At 44.0% G+C, this 12,495-nt stretch overlaps 2 protein-coding genes across 2 annotated transcripts; both read right to left on the bottom strand.

Moving 5' to 3' along the window:
- Positions 1 to 8,795: 8,795 nt before the first annotated feature.
- Positions 8,796 to 10,055, bottom strand: LOC119726028. The gene has a single exon (XM_038197647.1). It carries the CDS (start codon positions 10,053 to 10,055, stop codon positions 8,796 to 8,798), a length of 1,260 nt encoding a protein of 419 aa, XP_038053575.1.
- Positions 10,056 to 10,864: 809 nt separating this feature from the next.
- Positions 10,865 to 12,262, bottom strand: LOC119726027 (H/ACA ribonucleoprotein complex non-core subunit NAF1-like). Its single transcript, XM_038197646.1, has one exon. It carries the CDS (start codon positions 12,260 to 12,262, stop codon positions 10,865 to 10,867), a length of 1,398 nt encoding a protein of 465 aa, XP_038053574.1.
- Positions 12,263 to 12,495: the final 233 nt, after the last annotated feature.

The raw sequence follows: 12,495 nt of genomic DNA, 5'->3' as shown, positions 1-12,495 counted from the left end.
TATTCATGACTAACCCATGATGTCATATGAAGGAACGGGCCACGTCGTTTTCATGATGTTGAGAATTCTTTTTGAAAATGAGGTTTAAAATGAATTACAAACTGGGGACAAGGTTGAGAAGCCTCAGTGTAACAGATGTTTGGGCGCCAAGGGTTGCCGGCATTGGAGATTTCTGCCGTATCAACTTTCTGTAACTGCTGCTTCATGTGTTTTCAATATGTACACGACTGTCGGATGTTCTTCTTGAGCCACATCCTGGACTCATACTTTGTGTACTTGAATCCCTAAACTTGACCAGTCTATACCCACAAGTAACATCACGGTCTCCCCCTAAAGAAAAAGTCGTGACAAGGGTGCATTAGTTAACATAGTGTGAATGCTTTTAGGATTTTATTGGCGCTCCCCATTGAAAATATGGCATGCCCCCCCACCTATCGTATTTCGGAGGCCTAAGTGTCTGAAAAAAAAATAACTGGTCTACATTTCAGCACGCCTCCCTGAAAAAAAGTCTGAATCCACCCTGCTAAGTCCCCCCCCCAACAAAAAAAATATTGGTTCTAGAACCGCGCCTGTCTTCTACTCTAGCAATTTGTATGCATTTACTTGTATCTTTGTGGATTTTAATGAAGCAAAGGCTTTTACTGAAAAGCATGAATCAAAATGTATTGAGTACTTCGGACGGCAATCAGGAACTGGACAAAATTATTTTCACGTCCACTTTATTCAGTGATACCATAAAATATTATTGTTTAACATCACATTTTTGATATGATTTTACCGGCTGAAATATGTTTCAGGGTGAGTAAGTGTAGGCAACTGTCAACTTCGCCCACACTGCGCTTTACGTTTTTCTTGAAAGTACTTTCTGCACTCTTTACTTTGTGAAAATATATCATTCGAGTTGGATTGAAGGCTCAAATTAGCTACTGTACTGCATGCACCACCTTGATGATTTTGAGTCGCTTGCCCTACATGTAAACCCTGTGATATGGTCTTCGTATTCATACACACACAAGAGACCCTATTGTTTACAACCTTTCGGCCGTGCAATCTATTCAATAAGTTAGCATTTGAACCCGCTGTCTGGATGCTTAACAGCAAAAGAAATTGTACTCATATGTAAATGCTCTTGCTGTTTGCTTGTACTTCCCAGCATTTGCTAGTTTGTATTCATGCGACGCAACGGCGGCGGGTTCTTTGGATGACTGGTTCCCGCTCCGTTCGAATTCAGAATCGATAATGGAGGGCACGGGAACCAGTCAAGTTGACCGGGTGGTACAGCGCAAGCGCAGTGTGACGTCGCCCCCATTGTTAAAATATATTAATAGTAGTATTACATCAGGGGAATTCTGAAATCGGTATGCGGAAATATGAAACTGGGCGTCAGTAGAGTACGTTGCACTTACAGCATCACATCCGTCCAGAATTTCGTGATTTTTACATGACTATTACTTTTCTTCTTCGGTCTCGATCGTGAAGTCTCGATAATGAGTTTCTTCTGATTAATTGACTTTGGACCAGTTAACTCGGATGAAGATCGGAATGTTATAAAACTTGATGATGCAATTTTTGAAATGTATGTATACTTCAAATGCATGCTTGAGTTAAATGTTACTATTTTTTGACTTGTCTGGTTTTTGGGCTTTTTTCGAGGCTTTTGGATTGTATGCTAATACAAGTTTGTATATTCATGACTAACCCATGATGGAAGGGGCCACCTCGTCCCCATGATGTTGAGCATTACTTTTGAAAACGAGGTTTAAAATAAATTAGACACTGGGGACGAGGTTGAGGTAGAGGCTTCAGTGAGGTTGAGAAAGGGATCTCGGTGTCACAGCTAATTGAGCACAAGAGTTCATTTGTTTTCCATCTGTACACGACTGTCGGATGTTCTTCCTTTTTTTCTATTCAAAGAGCGCCCCGTGATGTAAAAAGTGAGTGGGGTTTCATTTCGTTTTGAGTGGAACATTTCCCCGATACATGAGAGCTGGATGACATTCGTTTGTGTGTGATCCCAGAAGTCATAGATTTTAGAGTCAGTTGGTCGTTTGAGTAAAAACTACCATTTGCTTTTGCAACCAATTTGTATGCATTTACTTTCATCTGTGTGGATCAAAATGAAGCAAAGGCTTTTATTGAAAAGCATGAATAAAATAGAGTAAGTGCTTCAGACGGCAATCAGAAACTGAACGAAATGACATAAGCACCAAGGGTTGCCGGCATTTAAATTTCTGCCGTAGCAACTTTCTGTAACTGCTGCTTTATTTGTTTCTAATCTGTACACGACTGTCGAATGTTCTTCATGAGCAACATATGGACTCACACTTTGTGTACTTAAATCCCTAAACTTGACCAGTCTATGCCCACAAGTTACATCACAGAAACGGCGCCCTCAACTGACAGTGATAGCATAATGCACTTCCAAACATAATAAAACAAACATGTACTTTTATACTTATTTGCAGTGTAAAATTTAATATGTTTTTCTTTTGAAAGTGCGCCCTATGAAGTTAAAAGTGGGGTTTCATTTCTTTAGAATAGAACATTTCCCCGGTATGTGAGGGCTGGATGACATTCTTTTGTGTGTGATCCCAGAAGTTTTGGTTTTACTACCAATGTGTGGATAAAAATGAAGCAAAGGCTTTAACTGAAAATCATGAATGAAATGGGGTGAATGCTTCAGACGGCAATTAGGAACATAACGAAATGATATAAGCGTCCACTTTATTTAGTAATATAATAACATATTATTTTTAAATATCACATGTTTTGTGTGATTTTACCGGCCGAAATATGTTTCTGGTGTATAAGAATTTTTAAGGCAACTGTAACCTCGTCCACACTGCGCTGTACGTTTTTCATGAAAGTACTTTTTGCACTCTGTGAGTTGTGAAAATATATCATTTGAGTTGGATTTAAGGCTCAAATAATATTTGGACTCGGTAACCCTGCATGTAAACCCTGTGTGTGCGTATTCATACACACACAAGAGACCCTATTGTTGACAACCATTCGTCCGTGCAATCTATCCAATAAGTTAGCATTTGAACCTACTGTCTGGACGCTGAACAGCAAAAGAAATTGTACTCATATGTAAATGCTTCTGCTGTTTGCTTGTACCTCCCAGCATTTGCTAGTTTGTATTCATACGACGCAACGGCGGCGAGGTTTTTTCGGAAAAACTGGTCCTGGAACCAAGCATGTTTACAGGGTGGTACTGCGCACGCGCACTGTGAAGTTGCCCCCCACCATTGTTAAACGATATTAAGAGTAGCATTACATCAGGGCAATCCCAAAGTAGGTTTGCGGAAAACTGGGCGTCAGTAGGGTACATTGCACTAGCAACATCATATTCATCCACGATTCCCGTGATGTTTCCTTGACTGTGCGTTCCCTTCTTCGATCGCCATCGTGGAGTCATGATAATCGGTCTTGTTGATTAATGTACTTTTGATGAAGTGAACTCGCGCTCGCCAAATCTGGTACAAGTAGAATGGTAGAATGGAGATGGAATTTTACAAAACTTGATGAGGATTTGTCGTCACAAAGTGTAGAGTGCCTTTTTGCCGTGAAACTGAACCGAAAGAGAGATAACAGGTAAAAGTTATGAACAGCAGTATTTCAGTTCAGGGTTGGGGAACAGCTCGCTCTTAAAGAGGTTTGCTTTGTTTTTCTTCTGAATTACTACTTTGACAGCTCTGAGCATACAGTACTCATGTGATAACGGTAGAGACGGCCACACCCAATGCTGAATTTTCTTAATTTACTTGCCGTTTGAAATGAATGTAAATGCTATGATGTATTTTCTAATTGCCGGTGTACAGTAGCGTGAATTTAGGTTTTATGAAATACGGACTCATTCGTGGTACTGCGCATGCTCATGCACATGGGCGTCGCCAGGATTTTTTTTCTAGAGGGGGCAAAGAACATTTCCCCCCGAAATCTTTGTACTTTTCCAGCATATTCCCGATTGATCATTTTTCAATGGAGGGCAGGTACATTAACTAACAGCAAAATGACTTCGCGCCTCTTTTTTTTCATTCCCCTTTTTTTCTCTTCTTTTTTGGGGTTGCTTTTCGGGGGGGGGGGGGCAGGCGCCTCCTTGCCGCCCCCTTTGAGACGCCCATGCCCACGCACAGAAAATTAGGAGAGTGTCCGGTCAATTGAAAGTTTCACCAAAAACGGGGAAAAGGAGTCAGATTGTTGCACGAGTCCTATGCAATTTTTGGAATGTATGGACATGCATATTTGTGTTAAATTTCACCTTTTTTGACTTGCCGGATTTATGTTTTGTCGGGGCTTTTTGATTGCATGATAATACAAGTTAAACCTGTGATGTCATTTGAAAGCAGGAGCAACCTCGTTCCCATGATGTTGAGCGCTGCTTCTGAAAACGACGTTTAAAACAAATTAGACACTGGGGCGAGATTGAGGCAACGGCCCCAGTGTAACAGATGTTTGAGCACCAAGGGTTGCCAGCATTAAGATTTCTGCCTTATCAACTTTCCGTAACTGCTGCTTTATTTGTTTTCAATCTGTACAATCTGAAATATGTTTCTGGATGGAAATATATTTTTAGGCAACCTTGACTTCTACAGGACGCAGGTGTTTTACATTTTTCACGCAATTGCTTTCTGCACTAACTAGGCACATTTGTTGGATCCAGTGGTCTAATGGCAAGGTCATTTATATGGGTCAAACAATATATATAGTTTCAACAAGATATCTCAAGAACTATAGCTACAGGGCATATCAACCCATTTTTTTCCGCCCTAAAGTGCAGAAAGTATTACTGAGAAAGATTATTACACCAGTCAAGTTTACAGGGCGGTACAGCGCCCGCGCACGCGCAATATGACGTTAATTGCTCCCATTGTGAAAATGTATTAATGTATTACATCAGGGGAATTGCAAAATTCATGCGGAAAAATCAAACTGTGCATAAATAGGGCACGTCGCAATTGCAACATTATATCCGTCTACAATTTCGTGATCTTTCCACGGCTGTTTTTTCCTTGTTTCAATCGACATCGGGAAGTCGCAACAATTTGTTTCTTCATATTAATGAAGTGTAGCAAACTCGTATAGTCTGGTAGAGGTAAAATGGAGATGGAACTTTACAAGACATGATAAAGATTTATCGTTACAAAGTGTAGAGTGCAGTTTTGCCGTGAAACTGACTGAAAGCGAGATAGCACTATGTGATTTGAGCCACCCGGCCTTAAAACTCAGACCCTTCACAGCTGGTATCCTTCAGACCCCTAACGGCCATTACAACCACAGACATGCCCTGTTAATGCCAATCGACTGTTCCATTTTGGTTAGCAGGGGTGATCCAGGCAATCCCTATGTGAACAGTGCAATAAGCTTATGTAAATATGTACAAGCACCATAAGCACACTAGGTCGATCTGCCCGCCAATTTAAACCCCTCCACTAGGGTCACCCGAATGATACCCCTTCTGGTGAATGTGGCATGGTCCATATTAGGATCTGATGATAGATGACCTTGAGCATGGCTACCACGTGGCTGGGACAATATAAAACATAGAAATGTGACTAGAATGTATTCCACGCAGGCACCCGCTAAGGTTTTAAAACAGGAGTTTTCAGTTTGGGGTGGGGGTGGGGACGGGATGGGGATGGGAGAGGGGGACACTGCTCCTGAAGGGATGTGTTTTCCTGAATTATTACTCGGACAGCTCTGAGTACAGAGTGCTCATGTAATAGCGGCAGTGATGGGCAAAATCCAATGTTGAATGTTCTGATGTAGGCTACTCGGCGTTTGAATTAATGTCCATGATATGATGTAATTTCGTATTTTCTAAAGTTAGCATTTGCAACCTGCTGTCTGGATTCTGAACAGAGAGAGAAATTGTACTCATATGTAAATGCTTCTGCTGTTTGCTTGTACTTCCCAGCATTTGTTAGTTTTTTTATTCATACGACGCTACGGCGGTGGGGTTCTTTGGAAGACTGGTTCCCGCTCCGTTCGAATTCAGAATCCATAATGGAGGCCTGGGAACCAGGCACGTTTACAGGGCGGTACTGCGCAAGCACACTGTGAAGTTGCCCCATTGTAAACATGTATGAATAGCAGTATTACATCAGGGCTATTCCAAAATCGGTATGCGGAAATATGCGACTCGGCGGAAATAAAGTACGTTGCAATTGCAACATCATAATATCCGCCCACGATTCTCGTGATTTGTCCATGACTGTCTCTTCCCTTCTTTGATTGCCATCGCGCAATCTTGATAATTGTTTTCTGATAAATATACTTTGCATGAAGTAAAATCGCGCTCACCAAATCTGGTGCGGGTAGAATATAAATGGAATTTTACAAAACTTGATGAGGATTTGTCGTCACATAGTGTAGAGTGCCTGTTTACCGTGAAACTGAATTGAATGAGAGACAACAGCTAAAAGTTATGAACAGCGGTATTTTAATCCAGGGTTGGGGAACACCTCGTTCTTAAAGAGGTTTTTTTTCTGAATTATTACTTTGACAGCTTTGAGCATAAAGTACTCATGTGATAACGGCAGAAACGGCTAAACCCAATGCCTAATTTTGTTAAGTTACTTTCCTTTTGAAATAAATGTAAATGCTATGATGTATTTTCTAAATGCCGGTGTACAGTAGCGTGAATTTAGGTTTTATGAAAAAAGGACTCATTCGTGGTACTGCGCATGCTCATGCACATGGGCGTCGCCAGGATTTTTTGCTGGGGGGGGGGGGGGGGGCAAGCACCCCCCCCCCCGAAATCCCTGTACTTTTCCAGCATATTCTCGATTGATCATTTTTCGAGGGTGCGAAGGGCCATTAATTAACAGCAATATGACTTCGCGCCTCTTTTTCTTTCATGCCCCCTTTTTTTCATTTTTTTTCTCTTGAGATTGCTTTTCGGGGGGGGGGGCGACGCCAATGCCCACGCACAGATAACTAGGAGAGGGTCCGGTCACGTGAGAGGGTTTAACCAATAACAGGAATAAGGAGTCCGATTTGTGCACGAGTCCGATGCGATTTTTGAAATGTATGGACATCAACTGCATACTTGTGTTCAATTTCACCTTTTTTGACTTGCCTGATTTATGATTTTTTTCGAGGCTTTTTTATTGCATGCTAATACAAGTTTAGAAATGTGATGTCATTTGAAGGCAGCAGCAACCTCGTTCATGGTGTTGAGCAATGCTTTTGAAAATGAGGTTTAAAGTAAATTAGAAACTGGGGACGAGATTGAGGCAGAGGCCTCAGTGTAACAGATGTTTGACCACCAAGGGTTGCTGGCATTTGGAGATTTCTGCATTATGAACTTTCTGTAACTGCTGCTTCATTTGTTTCGAATCTGTACACGACTGTCGGATGTTCTTCTTGAGCCACATCATGGACTCCTACTTCGTGTACTTAAATCCGTAAACTTGACCAGTCTATGCCGACAAGTAACATCACAGAAACGGCGCCCTCAATTGACGGTAACAGCATGAGGCACTTCCAAACATAATAAAACAAACATGTATCTTTATACTAATTTGCAGTGTAAAATTCCCCAATTATGTAAAGTACTTACCTGCAATATAATTGGAATTATATGAGACAATGGAGGAGAGACTCACCCTGTAGATTGTTTCTCGTATTGCAATCTGATCCACCCTTAGAAGCTAATAGAACATACCTCATTAGCATAACAAAAGGCCCTTCCCCGGCGTGGTAGTGAAGCTGCGTTCTCCCAGGGTATCTGTGTCTTTTTGAAGCTAGAAGTAAGGTAACGGTAGTAAGGTAAACCTCATCGGAAACCAACCAGAATTACTCGGGCGGGTTATCTGCAGTAAGAAAATGAAGAAAAAGGGAGGGAGGTTGAGTCTCTCCTCCATTGTCTCATATAATTCCAATTATATTGCAGGTAAGTACTTTACATAATTGGGGAATTATATTTCGCCAACTCCGGAGAGACTCACCCTGTAGACTTTAAAGCTGTTGTGTTGCCGATGACAGCACAGCACCTCCAAAGTCTGACAGAGGGAGGTGTCTGTGGTAGAAATTGGCAAAGGTAGAGGCTGATGACCAGTCTGCTGTTTTTAAAATTTCACTTGTGGAGACCCCAGCTCGAGCTGCGGCTGAAGTACTTGCACTTCTTGTTGAGTGGGCCTGAAACTGTGATGTATCAATGCCAGACTGAGACATTAAGTCTTTCAACCATCTAGAAATTGTTGAGGGGACCACTGGATGGAATGGCTTTGAATGGGAGAGGAAAAGCTGGGTCATCCTAGAAGAACCAGTACCTCTGTGATGTCGGGTTCTCTGAAGATACTCTTCTAAAGAACGAACTGGGCAGAGATTTCTGACCGGCTGGAACTTGGAAATCTCAATTTGATGGAAGGGCTTACTGACAGAAACACACTTCGATGGCTTGACAAGGAGAAAACGGTATTTTCCATCAGATGATCGAGTCATGTTATCGACATCAATAGCTGTCAAGGAAGCTCGGCGACTGGCAGTTACAAGTGCAAGCAGCATGGCTAACTTGAGGGTTAACTGCCTCAAGGACAAACGGCGATTGTCGGGGAGAGACTTGATGAATCTAAGGACCTTCCCAACGTCCCATGTGCTGTTGTACTTCGGTCTTGGAGGGCGAAGTCCAAAAATACCTTTAAAGAAACGTTTCACTAAACGATGTTGACCCATAGGCAAATTATCAATTAAGCAGTGAGCTGATGAAATCGCAGAACGATAGCCATTAATGGTTCTGTAGGACAGACCTTCGTCAAACAACTGCTGAAGAAACTCTTAGAAATCAGCTACAGGGGTGTGAACTGGATCAAGTTTCCTCTGTAAACACCAGCTTGCCCACCTTCTCCATGCTGAGTTATACTGGGCATTGGACTGTGGTCTCCAAGAAGCAAGGATTGTGGCTGACACCGTCTGTGAAAGTCCCTCTGAAGAGAGATTTGCCCTGATAACTTCCATGCGGCCAGTTGGAGGTGGCCTATCAGTGGATGAACTTGTGACCGATTGTGGGGAAGCTGAAGGAGATCTGTTCTCCGTGGGAGGAGCAGTGGCACGTCTATTGCTAGTTCCAGCAGCATGGGGTACCAAGCTTGAGTCTTCCATACTGGAGCGACAAGAACAACTGTAGCTTCCTCTCTGCGGATCTTTTGAAGGATTCTCAGAAGAAGTGAAAACGGAGGAAAAGCGTAGCCGTTTACATCCTTCCAGTTTAGAAGAAGAGCATTGACCCTCCAAGCCATGGGGTTTGGCTGCCATGAAACGAACGTTTCTAGTTGTGTATTCAGGCGAGACGCAAAGAGGTCTACCGATGGGACAAAATGTAGGGCATCCATGATGCTGCGGAAGACTTCTGGGAGGAGTTGCCATTCCGCCCGATCGTCGAACACTCGTGACATCCTGTCTGCTGTGATGTTCTGGGACCCCGGTATATGTTGAGCTGCTAGAGTGATGTTTCTCTTGAGACACCATACCCAGATCTTGACAGCTAGTCGAGACATTGGAACCGAGTGAGTCCCTCCTTGGTGGTTGATATATGCAATGGCTGTTGAACTGTCCATCTGAAGAAGAACATGGATGTCCCGCCTCTCTGCGAGGAGAGATCGGATGGCATACCAAACTGCTAACAGTTCGAGGTAGTTGATATGATGTTGTTGTTCTAGAGTTGTCCAACGGCCGCCTATCGTGGAGTGAAGACAAGCTCCCCATCCCGACATAGAAGCGTCCGTTTGAAGGGTCAAATCTGGCGTCGGATGAAGAAAATGCCGACCGTTCCATGCATGCAGACATTGCACCCATGTTCGCAGCTCCTCCAGGGAAGCTTGTGAAAGGGTGACAGCTGATTCGTAACTGTTCTCCCTGCGGAGGGCGGAGATTTTGTCCTCCTGAAGACTGCGGTAGAAGATCTGGGCTTGAAAAACTGCCAGAATTGTGGACGATAACCTGCCGATGAGGCTTGAGAGTTGTCGAACTGTGACAGTTTGCGCCTCCAAAATCTCTTGGCAGTGGCTGATTATCTTTACGATCTTCTCCTGGTTCAGAGAGAGAGTCATGGATGAAGAGTCGATAAGAAAACCAAGGTATGTTAAATTCTGAGTAGGGACAAGAATGGATTTCTCTATGTTGATAATGAAACCCAAATCTTGAAGGAGACTGGTTGCCACTTGAGTATTTGTCACACATCCCTCGTAGGAAGACTCGAGGATAAGGATATCATCCAGGTAAAAAATACAACGAATACCACGTTGTCTGAGGTGGAAGGCAAGTGGTTTAAGTATCTTAGTAAAGGTACGGGGCGCACTACACAATCCGAAAGGAAGACAAGTAAACTCATAAATGACCTTGTTCCAGAAAAAACGGAGATATTTCCTATGCTCAGAATTAATAGGAACTGAAAAATAAGCATCCTTCAGGTCTATTTTACACATCCAATCCCCCTGCACTAAGAGATCTTTCACTGAAGAAATGTTTTCCATCTTGAAATGATGGTACGAGATAAACCTATTCAAAGGTCTTAAATTAATCACTGGACGGAGATCCCCAGAAGACTTAGGAACCATGAACAAAGTAGAAATAAATTGTCCCTGAACGGGTTGAACTTCTGAAACTGCACCTTTATCGAGCATCTTCTGTATCTCGAGGTTAAAAATTGAAGCGTGTTCCTCGGACTGAGCCCGGGTCACAGGAACAAAAGACTGAACCGGCGTAGATGTGAAACTGATACAGTAACCATCCACGGCTTGAAGAACCCAAGGGTCATGAGTCAACTTCAACCAGTTGTGAGAAAAATATTTCAAACGACCAGCAGGGGGTACAGAAAATGCTGGAGAGGCACCAGTGATGGGCATAAACAGCTGGGCATCTAGTTTTTTGAACTAGACTTATCTGTAGTGGCGTAGGCCGTCTTGGGATTTCGCGATCTTGGGAAATCCTTGAACTGTTGGTAATTCCTACCTGGGAAGCGATTGTAGGCACCCCGTGATGGGCGACGCCCTCTGAACGACCTGGAGGCCAGTTGATAAGGCGTGAAACGTCTATCCTTAGAAGGGTTAGACTGCTGAGATTTTCCGCCTGTGCCCGTGACTTTGGAGGCCAATTTGTTGACCTTTTCTGTCTCCTCAATGTCTTTCATCAAGGATGATCCGAAGAGTTCACCTAACGAAGGAGGGTTCTTCTTGAGGACATCAAACTTGCGGTCGACAATGTCATCAAATGCATGTTGTCTCGCCAAGGCGAGCCCTTGACTGCCAGAGCCGAGTAAAATAATGGCCGACGAAAGATGATCCTGGACGAGTTCTTTAGGAACTTCATTGGGGCACTCATCATCTGTAACTGCGTCAAAAAGGCGTAGCAAGGGTTTGACTGCCTCGAGGATATGAGTATGGGAAGCTCTTAACTTCTCATCACTGTTAATGGTTGAGGAATTTACCTGTTTGAACACCTTCTTCAAACCAGACGGAAGTTCCGGGGCGGAAAAGAATTTTCCCTGGCCCGACGGGACGTTGTACGGTGAAATTTCCTCTTTATAATCGTCGGAGGACAACTTGTGGGTTCTCAGTTCCTCCCACCATGAAATCACCTTCTCTGAGATAGGATTTATACCTGTGTCTTTCTTGTGAGGAAGGCGAAAGGGCTCTCTACCGGCAGTAGAAACTGCGGAAAAGGAGGACTCAGAGTCGTCGTCACTAACGTTGACTATTTCAAGATGGCCGCCGTCAGCAGCCGCAGCAGCAGGAGGGCGCTGTGCATGTGAGCCAGGGGCCGTCAGAGTTGGAGCGCTAGCGGGAGGATGCTCCGAGAGACCGCTGTAAATCGGCTGCGGAAAATACTGGACAGGGATGCCCCACTGATTGAATAAACCAGCAGGCATCGTTGATGGGCCAGGGCCACCAGGGGTTCCCCAGGGAGCTGATGGTGGCTGAGGGTACCAGTAGCCCGACTGAGCGGGGAACTGTGGAAAGTGCGGTTGAGCTGTAGTCGGTGGGCGTGGCGCACCAGGGCCAGTACCAGACGGAGCTGACGTACTAGGCCGCGGATCTGTTACACTTGCAGGGGGCTTTGGGCATGGAGACCCGCCGCCCGAAAAGCCGTCAGCCCACTGAGGAGCCTTGGCTTGGTCCGCCAAATTTACCCCCGACGGGGAAATTTCTCTAGCTGCCATAGCTAAGATGTCTTCTGCAGGCGAAGGGGGTTTCTCATCGTCAGGGGGTCGAGACACCGTGCACGGAGCTGAAGGAAAACTCTGACGAGACTTCGGCATGATGGAGTAAATCCTTGTAATTTATCACGGAAAGTTGTCGTTTAGAACGCGAGTAAGATAAAAGCGTGTGGATAGACTGCGACACAAAAAAACAAAGACACAGATACCCTGGGAGAACGCAGCTTCACTACCACGCCGGGAAGGGCCTTTTGTTATGCTAATGAGGTATGTTCTATTAGCTTCTAAGGGTGGATCAGATTGCAATACGAGAAACAATCTACAGGGTGAGTCTC

The sequence above is a fragment of the Patiria miniata genome, unplaced genomic scaffold, assembly GCF_015706575.1.
Source record: "Patiria miniata isolate m_02_andy unplaced genomic scaffold, ASM1570657v1 HiC_scaffold_19, whole genome shotgun sequence".
In the NCBI taxonomy this organism is placed as follows: Eukaryota; Metazoa; Echinodermata; class Asteroidea; order Valvatida; family Asterinidae; genus Patiria; species Patiria miniata.
Note: the sequence above shows the minus strand (reverse complement) of the source record. Positions and strands in the feature narration are given on the sequence as shown.